General features: G+C 35.8%; 1 protein-coding gene across 2 annotated transcripts in view; it reads left to right on the forward strand.

Moving 5' to 3' along the window:
• Positions 1–17,553, forward strand: part of LOC121434777 (hepatocyte growth factor) — a 65,086-nt gene that overhangs the window by 40,635 nt on the left and 6,898 nt on the right. For both annotated transcript variants that reach the window (XM_041633749.1, XM_041633748.1), the window contains exons 9-15: positions 1,032–1,159; positions 5,322–5,424; positions 7,623–7,756; positions 12,823–12,861; positions 14,546–14,642; positions 16,281–16,355; positions 17,362–17,508. In XM_041633749.1, coding sequence (XP_041489683.1) covers positions 1,032–1,159; positions 5,322–5,424; positions 7,623–7,756; positions 12,823–12,861; positions 14,546–14,642; positions 16,281–16,355; positions 17,362–17,508 — 723 coding nt within the window. The remainder of the gene's footprint in view (positions 1–1,031; positions 1,160–5,321; positions 5,425–7,622; positions 7,757–12,822; positions 12,862–14,545; positions 14,643–16,280; positions 16,356–17,361; positions 17,509–17,553) is intronic.

The following is a 17,553-nucleotide window of genomic DNA, read 5'->3' on the forward strand; positions in this document are numbered from 1 at the left end:
CCTATATTTCTGCGTGGCAACTGGTCAATCAGCATTTTTTAAGCCAATATGCGTGACAAATCTTTCCAGTGTACAAGAGCATTATCGTGCAACAGATTTACTCATTAGTTTTCTGACTAAATGCAAGCTTATGCCTCACAACTTTGTCTGTTTCTTGGATTTCATTTGGATATTAATGAGATTGAAAAACTCTTAATTGTGCTGACATAATTACAATTCTTTCTAGAAGATTGTACATGCATGCATCCATGTTTTGTTCACTATAAACCTTATCAAAAGAAATAAAAACATGCATGGTGATTTTATGCTTGTAGGGTAACTGCAAACAGCGCCACAATAAGCAGATAAAAATACCGGTAATATAAGTTGAAATCTAAAGAACTTTAATAGATATCTTAGGCTAGGGGACTCTATATTTCTAATTAAAACAATGATGAAAGATATACATGACCTACATGGACAACTTATTCTACTGTTAGGTACATGCATTATAATTGAGTCTTAATTGCTTAGCTATACCTATAAAGATAATAAATAACCTCTCTAAACTGAGAAAAATTTTTTGATTAGAGGAAATCGACGCACCAAACTACATGTATCAAATAAATACATAAATCAAGGCGGACAAAAGAAGCCATTTGATTTTATTAAAACTTTGCATAGTTTCAAATTCCATTTTAAATGAGAAGCAGCTATTAGTAAGTTTTCTTCTACAAAGAGAATGATGAGTTTCCCCATCATTAATAAATTTGTTATAGATATTAAACATATATAGTGGGAGTCAACTTTGCTACTCAGTGAAGATAACTAAGAGCTGCTGTCTCTCTCTCTAGTCTCTCAGGCAGCTGCATGCATGAAGAACCCCGAGGTTTGGAGGACAGTGTTTATTTAACAGCCCTAGTGTGTGGTGGATAGAGAGTTCCAAGTTATTATCACTGTTCTAATCAAGCCAGGCATACATCTGGGATCCGGGAAATGTAGTGGTGAGAACTCTGTGAGACGACTTACCTTAACGTGTTTCCTCTCCACAGGGACCTTAGAGAAAATTATTGCCGCAATCCAGATGGGGCTGAATCACCGTGGTGTTTTACCACTGACCCAAACATCCGAGTTGGCTACTGCTCGCAAATTCCCAAGTGTGATGTGTCAAGTGGACAAGGTAATAGCTGACATTTTGTAGTAGAGGCATGATTAAAACCAGGGGAAATGCCTAGAAGGGCACGCATTCAGTTTCTTGTTGAACTGCTCTTGAGGCTCGCAAGGAAGATGGTTGAACAGGAATGGTGTGTTTTATATATCCATTTCTTCACTAATTCCTTCAATATTTATTTACTCATGTATTTAGTTAGCTGTTATTTAAGGGATTATGTGGTTATTACGGAATTATAAAATCAGTGCCAGTACACAAAACTGAATATCTGGCTCCGGAGAACTGCTTTCTAGTAGGCAGAAGCGTGAAATGCTACTGGGTTATTATGTAAGTTTGTGCCTAGATGCCGGAGAGAAAATGAGCTGCAAGTGAGAGGTGAGGGTGTTGATCTCTTATGTTTCCAAGGTTTGGGTGGCTCTTCTGTGTAAAGGATAGGGGAATTTAAGGACGATTAGGAGGACAGAGAGCTATGCCTCCCATCCGTACATGAAAAGAACATTCTAGGAAACTGTAAATGCAAGTAGTTCAAAAGTTTAATAGGAAATCCATTCTGTCACTCTGGCTGTGGCCTAATGAGGAGACGGGCCAGCAAATGAGATTCTAAAGACAATAGGGTAAATGGCATTGGCCCTGCAGGATCTCTCAAGACTGATAAAGGAGGCTGAGAAGTTAGGCAATCTGAGCGGAGCTTCAGCTGGATCGCACCGGATGCCTTATGGAAAGAGAATTTCCAGAGTTTCAGATAGGCAGGCCAAGGAAACAGTGTCTCAGTAGATCCTGCACAAGGAAGTGCCTGGGACCTGGGTCTTAGCGAAGATGACCTCATTACATGGTGTAAGGAAAATGTCTTTGACTGGGAATCGTAGGTACCTTAAGACAGCTGTTTGAGGGCGCAGTAGTAGACGGATCGAACTTCACTCTGTGTAAATAACTGGTCACTAGTGAATAATGATGTACTCTTTACACGTGTTGGTGTACAATAAATTGAAAATTATATTCTTAATGATCATATTCTAGTTCATGTAAACTTAAAAGTCATGGCCGTTGTCATGAAAAGTCCAAGCCTACCTCCAGCTCCATTTCTTCAGCTCATTGCCCCTATGTACTTTTGTTCTTCAACATTTCCTCCAGGGTCAGTGTTCAGGAGCTGCTCTGACCACAGTCTGTAGGCGGAGAGAGGGAGGGGCTCCTTTCCATCCATTTCACCATTTGCCATGCTTAAAGGTCAGCTGGAAATAAAGTTAAAGCTAATAATTAAGGGACATTAGCTATCAGCTGAGTCTTCAGCCTCCCTGTCTCATTCACTGAGACAGTTCGTGAAATCCTGGTAGGAGAAGAAGGACACAGACAGCTGTTTGGAGAACTTCTGGTGCATTTTGAGATGTTCTCACACATATGGCCATCTACAGAAGAATTATGGAACAGAATATATGGATATTTTATTTGATGATTAAATAGATAATAGTACTTATCTAATGAATATATTTAATAAAGATCAAAAGTTTACTATGAACAAAGAAATTTGCTCAAATTATTCAACTAGTACAAGTGAGCTTGAATTAGACTCTCCTGACAACCTTTATACTTTCCCATCTTTTCTCTCCTTAATTATTTAAAAACTTATTATTTATTAATATATTTACCTAATACAAGAGTCTGTTAGACTTGGTCAGCAACATGCTATGAGGAAAGCACACAGCTACTACTCAGGAAATATTGTCAGCCAATTCATCATTCAATTGCTACATCAGAAGCTATGCCTATTATCTATCTATCTATCTATCTATCTATCTATCTATCTATCATCTATCTATCTATCTATCATCTATATATCATCTATCTATCTATCTATCATCTATCTATCATCTATCTATCTATCATCTATCTATTATCTATCTATCATCTATTCTTTTGTATCTATAACCTATCATATATCATCTACTGATTATTACAAGTCTACATTCTATAATCTTAACATAAATCTTTATTACATGCCACTATATATTGCAAATTCCTTTCTCTTTCTTTACATACACATATATGCGCACACATGTACAGCAATCTATATATATGCATATACTCATATAAACTGATGTTACTCTTGTCCTTTTGGGTAATAACAAGTATATGTTTTATCTATAGATGAGTAAGTTGGAAACATTTTCCGGTTGGACAATAACAGAAAGTAAAAAAATATATATAATTCCTTTAATATCTTGTTGCAACAGTATCTGCTAGGTTATGAAGATAGAGTTTTATATATTTAATCATCAGAATATATAATATATAATATTATATACTAAAAGAGTTGAGATGAATGAAACCAAAAGAAAGAAAATTATTATAGTAAAAGCATACAAAAATACACCTCAGAAAGATATAGACTCAATGAATAAATTGAAAGATTTAAAAATTAACAAAAGCTAGTTTCAGAACAGCTACTGTTACAGAGAAAGCCTGTCTTTAAAAAAATTTTAAAAATTCGCCAACAGTCTGCTATACAATTAAGAAGAAGAAGAAAAGTTAACAAAATAGCATTTGCCTAAGGAGAGAAGTGGCTACCAGAACAGGCAATTGGGAAGCACAAATAGTTAAATTTTTGTGGAAATTCTCTCCATCATCTCTTGGAGAAAGAAGTGTGATGTGGAAGACCAGACCACTTCTCATCTGAGACAGTTTCACACAATCCTAGATAGATAGAAATAGAGACTCAGTATACAAAAAGAATTTTCAGTCAATAAATAATAAAGTAATTAATTTTGATGTATTTCTTTGGTATTTATGTATTTTGTTACTTATTAAAGATAACACGTACATAGTAATTATATACAAATGATTGTTCATAGAAAACTCTAATCCTGACTGAATGCTTGATACTGCAGTTACCCAACCACGTCAGTGTTTCTCAGAGTCAGTGTACATTCATTTTTCAGTCTCCAATGTTGAGAAGACCTTCACATTAATAGTTAGCACAAAAGACAGAAGTATGTTTAAAGCTGCTTCAGAAAATTCACGAATGCTATTCTAATATGAAGACAAAACTCACTTAACTTCTTTATGAAATTCAAGTTTGTAACTCAAAGCCCAATTTTAAAAAAATAAGCATTTAAATGCAAAGACACTAATTTCTACTTACATGCTGAGTGATGGTGACAGGAAAGCATTTGAGCATCAAAAGGAATGGGGGATATAAATACACACACATATACATACATATCATCATGTAATGCGCATATAACTCACATGTATATATGTATGAGAAATATATGTTGTGTATATATGTGTGAGATATATGTATATATTCCTTTGAATATAAATGGAATGTACAAGTCTCTATGCATACCACTAATTCTATTAATAATAAGTAGAAGAGGCAGATGGAGAGAAGAATTACTAAGAATAGAAAAATAACCATTCTATGAGCAACACATTAAACCTGACTCACGAAAACCCATCATCATATGCCTCAGTGTTTGGGGAAATTTTGTTTGGAAATGGGATGGTTACTCAGTTTAAAGCCTGGCAGATGTAGGATCTGCTGTTACTGTTTCGTGCAAAGAGAAGTTTTTCCTTTCCATCACTTAACCAAGTGACCAGCTACATCAGCAGTGATGCGCCAAACTGAAGTCACGTGCTGAGGATGTCACACTCGGAAGAGCACAGGCTATCGCCTGGACACTATTCCTGTCTTCTTTAACTTGCTCTCATAGTGATTGAGACTGAAACCATTTGTGCAACAGCTGTCCTGGGTGACTCAGGATGTCAACATCACGAGAAACCCAAATCTAAACACAAGTAACTCACTGGAGTAGAATTTTATTGTGTTATTTTTGTACAAATGTTTGTATGCAATTTTCTGCACAATGAAACATTTCTAAAGAAAATTCTGGGAATTCCAAAGATCACTTAAAACTTTTTATTTCTTTGGTGTAATAAGGAGCCTTCTTTTGAATTTTTTATGTGAGAGGTGTTATTATTTGGGGTGTTCAAATTGATGTGGGCATTTACAATTTTGGAATCAAAGCTAGAGATATTTTATTCTGGAATATTTCTCATTAATTTCCATAGATGTTAGCTTGTGTTTTTATTATTGTGTTGATTTTGATGGATTAACGTGCTTACAAAGTGTGAATGTTTTGAAAGTATTAAGTCCTGTGTATTTTATGCCTAGATTGTTATCGCGGCAATGGGAAAAATTACATGGGCAACTTATCCAAAACAAGGTCTGGACTTACATGCTCAATGTGGGACAAGAATATGGAGGATTTACACCGGTACGTAGACTTCTTTCTTCCTACTTACAAAATTTGATGATAGTAGTAATTATGTATATTCAAATATATACACAGTTATTTCTCTCTATTCTTAATAGAGGGAGCCAATATAAACAACAGATGGATTTTGTCTATATGACCCATACCCTTGTTCTTTGTCTATAGAAAACTTTTAAATATGTAATCTAACTAGTATGTATTTGTTGAACACTTAATATTGTATTTGGAATATAACAGATACTATGGGGGAAAAGAAAATGTAGATATGTAGTTCAATCCCAAATTTCATGGAGGATCTAGTCACATTGACAAAAGAATTACATAACTCAACAAGAGAGTATAGTTGGCAGGTCAAGAGTGATAGTGCTAGTCAAATTAAGATTAATAGTGGTTTGTGACATAAATGTATAAGTGATTTTATATGCATATTTATATTAAATATTCACTTTAAGAGAATTTATAGAGACAGATTTTCCATAGTAGCTATAGTGTATAAAACTTTAAAGTCACCACAGAAATACTCTTGTAACTTAAGAAAATATTTATATTTTTGAAGAACTGTATATACTTATGATGGATATTTTATTAAAGATGGTAGTATCCACATGGAACTAGAAACAGTATTAGCACTTGTGAAACCATAAAGAAAACTTGAACATAGCTGTTGCTTAAAACAGATTGTTAGTAAATTCCTCAGACTATATACACCAGAATAAAAAAATTACAATATTTTATTAAATGCTTGTCACATAGCTTCTTACGTCATTTTCTGGTATTTTATCATCATATTATTATATGAAAGATATTTCTATGTGTGTGTAAGAAACCAAGCACTCAGAGAAATTGAATCACATTAATTCAGGTTGTATTTTAAATGTAAAATTCTTTTCTAAGTTGGATGCCACCATGGTTTATATTTTTTAAATTAATTGACTTCACAAGTAAGTAGGAATAGGATATATATGTTTTAGTCAACGTGCCCTTATGTAATCCAAGCTGTTTTTAGAGTCAAAACTTATAAGAGCACAGGTGTGCACCAATACATCTGTTGCTAACCATTCTTAATTCACTGACGCTAGCTTTGATTGGGGGGGGGGCGCAATTAAAAGTCACTTCAAGACATTGTGAAGGAAACTGGGCAATTACTGAGTTTCACAGTAGCATTCTGTTTTAAGAATGAACTACTCAAAGATGAGGTAGACAATAATGGTTGGCTCTCAGAACAGCATTTGGTTACAACACCACCTCTGCTATTCATAAGTCACGTGGTTTACAATAATTAATTTTCTCTTGGATTCTTGGTGTCTCCACACATTAGTATAGCATTGTCTTAGAGATTCCCTTGCAATGTTCATTCGGTGGTATATATAAATAATACCACAGTCAAGCATATGGGAAGTGCACTGTTCTCTGATTAGTCTAGAAAGTGAACCTGCACCTGGAAGGGTGCTCCAAGTTTCTGTGTGCAAGAGCGTGCCATTTGTATTTTAAATCGTGTTTAATTATACTTAAAAGTAGTAGTAATTAATAACAGAAAACATTTATCTACAGTTTTTAATGACTTGATCAGAAGTCACTGTGTAGGACTTGGTTTAATTAATATTTCTGAGGCAAATGAAAACACAAACTTAAACTTATAAAAACGACCATAGTCTTATAGAACAGCACCTTTTTTATTTCAAAAAGTTCATCTATAAGTTGGAAAAATTTGTTACTTAGCTTTTTGCCAGAAAACCCTAACTTACTAGTATTAGGCCAAGGAAAATTTAGAATTAAGCTGGCAATTTATGAAAACTTTTCTCATTCATTGTGACAATTCTGTTGCTTCCACGTGCGGAAGATGAAGAGCATTTTACAGTAACTTGTATGTTCTATGTATTTTATAATTTAATCTTCATTATCTACCTGCTTTGCTTTTAGATAGTGCTTCTCTAATTTTATGCATGAAGTTGTTATTTCATATCAAGGGAAATCAAGGTCCCCAAATCTCTCACATTTTTGTATGTATGAAGTATGGAGCTTTAGTCCATATTCCCTAAACTTTTAAACTTAAAATGTGTTTCCAAGCCATGAGGGCAGCCGCCAAAGCTTCTGTTGAGTATGTAATGAAAGAGGTGTGTGAAGATCAGATCTTCTTGTAACATTTTGCTTCTCTTGGCTGGAAGAGACACTTCCGAATGTCTGGTTTGTTTTTATAGTCATATTTTCTGGGAGCCAGATGCGAGCAAGTTGAACAAGAATTATTGCCGCAATCCTGATGATGATGCCCATGGACCTTGGTGCTACACGGGGAATCCTCTTATTCCTTGGGATTATTGCCCCATTTCCCGTTGTAAGTACATGTCATGCTCTTTCTCACTTGAAATATTTCAAATGTACTGCATCTCCACTGCAACAGCTCCTCAATCAGGGGTTACAATGATGTAGGACTCTACAGTTGATTTGAAAAAAGAAGTTCCTCGGGAGCAATGCACACAGCCAACAGCCTGTCCCCTTTGCTCATCCTCCCCTCTCCTCCCCTCCTCTCCCCTTTTCTTACCTTCTCCTTTCTTCCTTGGCCCCTATTATCACTTCTCTTATAGAAAAGAAGCAATTGTGCTTATTTTTATAGTGTTTATGTGCTGACATAATTTCTACTTGGAAGAAAAAGAAACAGCAAACTTAAAAGCTTAATCCTAGCACCGACATTACCTCATGATTCTCTGGCTACAGCAGAACTCTTAGTAAACTTTCTAATTCTGCAAAGTCTGTGGGACCCGAAATCCTTAGCAAAATACTAAAACAAATGGAGATTAAGCTCTTTATTCTAAGTGAAAGATAACTTTCAAAAAGTATTCATGTAACAGTAGTAGGTGTCAAGTATCATTCGATATACTTCATAAAATCTGTGTGCCATAGAGCTCATATTTAATGAGATATACCAATAAATAAAATTGCAAGAACTCAAGAGAAAATGACAAAACCAGCCTTTGAAAATAAATATCATTAACAAATAAAATGAAAAGGAGACGGTGGTGGGGAGGAGGCAGAAATCTTTAATAAATAAATAAATAAATAAATAAATAAATAGACACTTATGCCCCTCTCTTGGGCTTTTATACTATTAAAACAATGTATACCAACAAAAAAAAAGAAAAGTAATTAAAACCAGCAAGAAAAAAAGGGCTTAAACTTTATAAGAAATTATTTCTTAATATCAGATGGTAAATGATAAAAATGCTTGACAGTACTCAGGATTAGTGGGCGTACAGACAACACTACCGTCCCACTTCACTGCTTTGTGTAGTGGGAAGGCCTGTCTGGAAGCCAATTCAGGCAAATGTATCAAAAGTAACAATAACACATACGCGATTGCACTACAAACACTTTCAGGGTGGCTGTTTTGTGTAGTTGTAGGACACTTATTTCCCTTTTTGCTATTTACTAGGTGGCCAGAAACATTTTCCCCACTACTTCTGAATCTAGGAAACACTTTCAGACACGTACAGTGTCTCACCACCAAATAGGATCCTCACAAATGAAATGTGTGCGCACGAGCACACACTCACACACACACACACACACACACACACACACACGCACGCACACTGAAACAGAAATATATTGCACGTACCTTATTGAGTGAAATCCCCAAGTCAGAACACAGGTGGCAGGAGAGTGGTTCTCTAACATTTCAACAGCTCTGTGTTTATAGCAAGTTTGATGGCCGAAGTTCAGTCACCAGATCACATGGAGAGAACCAATTCCTAAGCACAGTCATGTACATACACATCAACATAACATTAAAAACAAACCATTGCATTGAAGAAACAATGTCATCTTGAAAAAATATTATGCAAATACATCTATAGTTTTAGCAAAAAATAATGTTGTGTTAAAGAGAGAATTTTTCTTCAGGGACCTGGCAATGCAATCTCGTTTCATGAAACAGGGAAATTAGTTATAATAATAGGTGGATGCCTCATATATTTGCAAGGAAGCTATATTTTGTTATTACATTTTTATTTCCTCTGGTTATAGTCTTTCAAGTTAATTGATCTTTTCTAATTATCTTCTGTTCTTGATTATTGATTTCATATATCCTAAAAAGTTCCCCCAAATAAGATAACTTCCATGTTTCAACACTAAAATAAACAAATCTACTTTACCAGAGACTAGAATACAAAAAGTATTATTAAATTAGAAAACAGATATTGTTAATCTTTTTGCAGTTTTGGGGATCAAATCCCAGGCTTACAGGCCCCATTATCACACTCCTACTAATACCTGCCCCATCTTTCCTTTTCCTGAACATTCATATGACTTCACTGTGTCTCTGAGATTCTATGATTAAGAATAATAAAGGCTTATATAGTATACAGTCATGGAAGGGTAAAGAAAAATTCTCTGGCTTTCAAATAGATTGTAGCAATTTCCCTGTTAAGTCTAGCTCAGTCTAGGACAAATGTCTAGACTAGAGGAACTCAGGGCTTGTGGCTTGCTTTGCATGCTTAAAGGAGGAAGCACTCATGATTTTCAGGATATCAGAAACGATATTCTACTAACCTAGGCAAACCAAAAATCAGCACGATACTGATGAAAGATGCAAGGGTGTTACTGGTGTAGGATCAAATGCTCGCACCAATAACTCACTTTTATTTAAATGTGTACTGAACACTAATTTCAATAAATATTTTACACTGTCATTTTTCCTACTTGTATTTATAGCCAGGATTTATTTACATTTTCTCCCTGTTGAAAGGCTAATGCAATTTATCTTTAGAAGATTTGAGCTCTTATTATTTATTTAACCTCAGAGACAATATTCATCATTTTTGCACTCTCACAAAACATGTGAAGATTTGCGTTCTTTAAAATTGCCGAACATTATCTACCATGTATTGTAGTGTGGAGCTTATCAAATCAACAATAACAAACAAATGGCTATATGTTTTGTGTATTTCTGTGCACAAACACACACACACAAACTCTCTCTTAATGTAGCTTAAGTAAATCTTAGGTGTTGAGAGTGTAGTAGTTGATTTCAACTCAGATTTTTGAAGTAGAAAAACTATGGTTCTACAATTATCTATGTCAAGTTATTATCCTATATATGATATATACTCTGTGTTTGCAAAAATTCTATAATATAAATAGCAATTTTACTGGGCTGTGGTGAATTGAACCTGTAAGTACAAACACATTTTATTTATTCATTCTTCTGTAATGTGTGTTAAGCTGCTATTGTATACAAATGCTTATATAACAAGAAAGTTGCACAGATATATGCTGTCTTTCAACCTGAAATGTTTTACGGTATGGAGTAAAGCAAACTTATAAAACACTATAATTATGTTGTAAATATTTATTCACATTAATATATAAATAATGATGGGAAAATAGCTGTTTGGATGGAGACATCAGATATATACATACTGTTTTGAATTATAGCTGCAAAATTGAACTGCAGGAAATTAGATTTCTTCATGTTTTCAGTTAGGTCCTCTATACTATGTTTCTGGGCTGCTGAGAGGCATACACACATAAGTATACGCACACACACACACAAGCACACACACCACTTGCAATCTTCTGTAAGTAAAACTTCTGGGATTGATAAGATTGTAAAATGCTTTTCTTCATATTTAAGGAAATCATGGAAACAAGTTTTACAGTCTACATTGAGTGTATGTGGGTTGCAGGGTAGGTAGAGGAAGGTAGGCAAAGGAAAAGACGTGGTTAGTGTTCAAGAGTGAGCCGGAAATATCCAGAGAATAGTTTCTCAGTGGCTTTCTTACAGTATGTACCAAAAGAACGTACTATGTTCAAACATACCCAGAAAACTACAGTCCCCACCGTCTGGTTGTGCATGACATTTCAGCTTATTTTTAAGTTTGAGAATGCTGAACTTGAGGAACCAAAATAACTCTTAATTGTTTTTAAGCCACTGATTACTAAAACATCAGATAGAAGATTCCTTTAAATATTTCAAACTAAATAAAAATACAACCATGAAGCAACCACTTGTGAAACTAATGTTATTTAATGTGGAATTTGGTATAGAGTGTGTATCTTAATCTTTGTTATGACAAGGTAAGGGATGAATATCAAATTACTCAAACATTTAAAATCATTAACTCGAGTAGCAAAACCAACATCGTTTCTGCGTTAATGGCCTCAGTGCTTGCTTCTATTATGTACTGAAAACCTAAGCCTCAACGGACTCCCAGGGAACACCCCACATAAAATAATGATTAAATTTATGTTTGCTGTATCTTTATCCACCTATAATACCTCAACCTGGAACGTGAACATAAATAAAAGCCCTCTAGTGGGCATAATTCTCTCAAGTACTCTCATAAATAACAATCGCATTTGCATTCCAAAGGTGTCTATGTGTCATTATTGTTTTGTTGCTGGATTATCTGAGCTCAGGGCATTTCCAGGGATTAACGGCCAGCTGGGTCTCAACCGTGCCTGGCTGAACTCTATGCCATCAATTCTGAAAAGTTAAGACATTAAGACTCAGGAAATGTCTTGTGTCTCATTCATTGCTGTTCAAGTACTTCCAAAGTCCTCGCATCCTTTAAGCCTTTCTTTAGGCAGCAATTAAACCCTGGTAGAGAGTTCACGGGAAAGGTTTAAGTGATGAGAATTCAGGTAGAGTTATGTGTGGTGTCTAGTGTTTTCTTTTTACCATACTTTTCCTTCTTCTTCTTCTTCTTCTTCTTCTTCTTCTTCTTCTTCTTCTTCTTCTTCTTCTTCTTCTTCTTCTTCTACATCTGGAAAATCTAACTTTTGACAGAGTCTATCAAAAAAAATAATTATATACCCCATTTCTGCAGAGATGACATTAATTTCTATTTTCTAAATTCTTGAATAGATTTACCAAGCACGTTCAGTTTCAATTCTCTTCATTCAAGTATTAGTAAAAGTAGCTTTTAGAAAAAAATGCAAACAGATGAATTGCACTAAAAGACAGTCAGTCCATATGAAGGACCCACTCAAACAATCATGAACATGTGTGGTGCTATATGGAAAAGCCTTGGGTATAGTGCTGAATAACTTGCAGAATGAGGTCATCTCCAGCTACTGTTTGGAATCCAGTCTGTCAAAGGCCACGAAGCCACACACACTTGCAGCCTTCAGAGATGCAAACAAGACTTTCCCACATCCCGTAGTACCAAGAGGAGATGCTCACAATGTTAGACAGGAAAGAGGACAGAATTCTTCAGAAAATTTATATTATATTTACAATTCATTTTGATGTTATTAGCAACTTATTGATTTTTAAGTGAATTAAATGTCAGTAATTTTAGGAAATTACAACAAAGATTTCGATGTCGTGGTTTGATTTTTATATAGATTAATGAATATGTATACACGAATTATTATATATCATAATATTCATTTCTACAGGTGAAGGAGATACCACACCTACAATTGTCAACTTGGACCGTGAGTAGTATTCAAAACATAAAACATAATTGACTTTCTGTCTGTCACAAATGATTTCATGCCGCACACCATGGCCCCCGTCTGCACTCTATGCGCTAGACCCCAGTTCGTGAGCTTCAGGCAAGGGACTGGAGGTTGAGAACACAGACGCAGAGACAGACTGACACAAAGACCTTCAATCACTGGTACTAAAAGCCCCTCTTTATTAACACCATGTAGACTTAAATACACTGCACTCAATGGTCAACAGGTGAAAATTCCATCCTCTGATCCTCTAAACTAGGCACAGCTTCTAGTAGCTTCAATTAGAAGGTTCTAGGAGGGAAGAGCAGCTGAAAGCCAGGATTCATTAGTCCCAACAATTTCATTATTATCCTCATAGAATAAAAGAAAAAAAAAGAGTTACAAAGAAATCTTTGGTATATATGAAAATTATTTTGCACTATAGTAACATCCCATCTAAAGTCAATGTAGTTTTTTCCATTTTGTTTTAAACTACATGTATGTATGTGTGTCATTGAGGGGGTATGGGCACTTTGAAGCAGCAGCTCAAGGAAAGGGAGAACATGAGCAAGGAAGTCAGGACCGCGAGGGGTGCACCCACACACTGAGACAGTGGGGCTGATCAATTAGGAACCCACCAAGGCAGCTGGACTGGGTCTAAAAAAGCATGGGATAAAACCAGACTCTCTGAACATGGCAGACAATGAGGGCTGCTGAGAAGCCAAGAACAATGGCACTGGGTTTTGATCCTACTGCACGCACTGGCTTTGTGGGAGCCTAGGCTGTTTGCATGCTCACCTTCCTAGACCTGGATGGAGGAGGGAGGACCTTGGACTTCCCACAGGGCAGGGAACCCTGACTGCTCTTTGGGATGGAGAGGGAGGGCGAGGGGAGCGAAGGAGGGGGAGGGAAATGGGAGGTGGAGGCGGGGAGGAGGCAGAAATTTTTAATAAAAAATAAAAAAATTAAAATTAAAAAAAAAAGAAAATGAGCCGATGGTGTTACATGCCCTGGAGCTGGCGGTGAGCTACCTGATGTCGGTGTTGGGATCCGATCTCCCCTGCAAGAGCTGTGCTTGCTGAACCATTTCTGTGACCTCTATCTGTTTTTATTCTAAAATTTAGACTGTTCTGATTATAGATGTGACGTAGTCAGAAGAACTGCACATGACTTTGAAAAACGTATTTTCACACTTTCAATTTGAGGGACTCCTTATGCAGTGGATCACATTTATATTCATCCCCCTCAAAGAGACACGAGAATACTAAAGGCAGAAACAAAGAGGCCAGGTTTTGGACAGTTCCATAGCTTCTTCAGTCTGTCGTGCCCTAATGCTCTTACCAGCCCTGGGATCTGTTAGGTGAGAGATGGGGGCATGTGAGACAGTGACTTACTTCATCATGAGAACAAGAGCTTCGGGGAGGCGCGCACTTGGTTTTCTGTTGTTGCTGCTCCTGCTGGGTTTTTTTTATTATTATTAATTTTTTCATACTCTTCTTAGCCCAAAAGAAGTTATTCAAGTATTTTGTTGTAGACTAAAAAAATGGGGATGTATGTGTCATGGACTTGATAAACAACTGTGGCTATGTAGCTATTCTATGTAGCTATCATAGAACTTCATAAAAGTTATAGGTACTGAGTAATAGCATGACCAAGTGCTCTACGTGGTCTTATTTTTTAGACCCTGTCATATCCTGTGCCAAGACAAAACAGCTGAGGGTTGTAAATGGCATCCCAACACGGACAAATGTAGGATGGATGGTTAGTTTGAAACACAGGTAATTATTAATGATAACAATCCCAATAGTCTGAATATTTGCAAAAACCATTTTCAGCTTAAGACTGCAAGAAGACTGTGTTCTATAGAAGGTACTAATCTGGGGATCGACGGCTGATTTGCTTACCAATTTATAACGGACTGTATAATTTATGCACATGATAATCCTTATAAGTTGTAGCAAAGTTTCCATTAATACTTATTGTCTGTGACCCTGATTCTGATGAACTGGAAGAAAATGACACAAGAGACCTATTTGTACCTTAATGTCACCATGATAGTTATGGCACATACATTAATTTTCAAATCTAGCATACTTTAAACTTATGTTCTAAGATGATTATACACAATCACAGAAATGGCGTTTTTAGTTTCCAATATCGCTGAAATGAATAATAGCAATTTTAAAGTGTTCTATTATGGAAATCAATAACCTATTAGAATAATTGGGTGGTTTTGATTTTTATAATCAGCTAGATATAGAATTTTTAATATGTCTATTTCTCAAAGGTCTTAAGAGTCACTAGTATGATCTATGTAAAATCAATATGCAAGTTACAAAGAAGTTTAGAATTCTCATAAAAATGAAGTATCTGACTCACATTGTTCAAATCTTACGTATAGTAGTCCAAGTTCTTAGTAAACACAGATGTTTGGTTATTTTTCCAAAACACACACTGAGGGGAATAGAAGTTAAGGCTCAATATCTACTGTCATCCTCCTGTGTGGCAAGCCGTAAATCACTGTCCCTTCAGCTGGGCGTTCTGAGTGTCGGCGCTGAAGCCACGGGCAGCTGTGCTCCTTGGAACTGTGACTAAGACAGAGCTGCAGTCTTTTCACATTTCTGCAAAAAAAAAAAAAAAAAAGGGATTTACAGATTTTTGAAATCATCAAATAAGTGCACTAGTTCTTATTCTTCTGTACAAATATTTAAAATTTCCTAGATGATTTATCTTGAACAATTATTTTGCTTTCATAAATGAAAAACTATAGAAAGTGATCTCACACTTGGCAAATTTATCTAAATCCAGTTGCTTTTTAATCAGTTCAAACCAGAATGGAGACACTGGAGGGGTAGTTCCGTGTAGAAAGCTTTCTGAGGATATGCTTTTAGCATATCCAGGGCCCCAAAAAAAGCAAAGCCTGAAACTACTCAATAATGGTAGAAGAAAAACGGAATGGTATAAAAGAAAAAAATAGGATGAAACATTGTTACCTCTGCGTGATTGTTTAGAACTGTTTAATGAAATCTCAAATTATCATTTTCATTGTCAAATGCTGAATTTTAAACATTTTTAGAGTTTTATTTATTTAAATTATCCTTTATTTGCAGCATTATTATATGTGGTCATAAGCATAAACGCATGCTTTGGAAGTATATACTGGCATATAGTGACGACTTTTCTATTGTAAACTTGATGCCCTAAAATTTAGACACAGTGTGAAAACAGTTATGGATGCCACACTCAGCAAACACCACCCTCAGACAAAAGCACTGCTGCGTATTGTTCCGAGTAGATTGCTTTTATTCTTCTTGGCAGTTCATTTAGTTTTGATATATGAAGTTATAGGCTTTCACTAATTGGCAGGAAGCTTTGTTTTTCACAAAGATGTTATTTGTTCTTTTCTCTTTCCATAGAAATAAACATATCTGTGGAGGATCACTGATAAAGGAAAGTTGGGTTCTTACTGCAAGGCAATGTTTTCCATCCAGGTAAGATGGTTTTTAAATCAACATTTATTTGAGGCATCTAAATATATCTTCTATTGTGATTTTGAAGTTGAGCATTTATTTTACAGAAATTTATCAGAAGAAGGGAGCCATTTAGTCTACTTTAAATGAAAAATAGTGTGTGTGTGTGTGTGTGTGTGTGTGTGTACTTGACATGGCTTGCATGTTGAGGTCAGAAGTCAACTCGTGGGAGTCAGCTCCCTCCTTCTGCCATGTGCATCTCTGCAATCAAATTCCACAAGCGTGTTTACCCACTGAATCATGTTGTCAGCCTTTGTTCTAAAATTTGATTATAAAAGTTTGGCTTTACTACACTTTCATATTTAGTGCTCATTCAGCTAACTGGGTTTTTTTTTTTCATGATTGACCTTAGTCTCACTTGGGGAAACTATTTCTCTGAATTTTGTAAAACACCATGTTCCGACTTCTCACTTTTACTCAGTATTCCTAGAGAGATACTTGTGATGACCAGCAGGCTTCCTTGAATCCCTGCATCTTTTTTTATCTATCTTGAGGACCAGCGTGGGGATAATTTCAAGAACAATGACCTCAGCAAAGATAAGGAGGCTGCACTTAGAGCTTCCTTTTCAGTTCTCGTCATACCACTGGGTTTCCGTGAATATCTTCAACCTTAGCGATAAGCCAAATATATATATATACAGCTGAGAGGAAACAAAGTTTATAAGCAAATTATGATCCCTGTAAAGACCATGAAGATTTTGTAACAGGTGTCTTTCTGTATAGCAAGTGTAATACAACATGTTAGAAACTGAGTAGCCTTAGAATTTGTGCAGCTTCACACTTTTCTCTGCTTCAACACATTTGTGGTACTCGGGGATCTCCCTTAACAAATGTGTTGCTATGTATTATACTTTGTATTAAAAATTAATCCAAATATAAGTGTTTATCCTTATAAGTTAAAACTACAATGGAAATTAATAATGATCTATACTTGGACACTATAGTTTGTGTTTCATTTCCTACCTAGAAACAAAGACTTGAAGGATTACGAAGCCTGGCTTGGAATTCATGATGTCCACGGGAGAGGTGATGAGAAACGCAAGCAGGTCCTCAACATTTCCCAGCTGGTCTCGGGGCCGGAAGGCTCAGATCTGGTGCTGCTGAAGCTTTCTCGGTGAGGCCCTATTTTCCCGGAAACTTGAATTACTGAAACATTGCT

Source organism: Microtus oregoni, unplaced genomic scaffold (assembly GCF_018167655.1).
Source record: "Microtus oregoni isolate MIOR12 unplaced genomic scaffold, Mior012 000044F_ref0000062, whole genome shotgun sequence".
NCBI classification, from domain to species: domain Eukaryota; kingdom Metazoa; phylum Chordata; class Mammalia; order Rodentia; family Cricetidae; genus Microtus; species Microtus oregoni.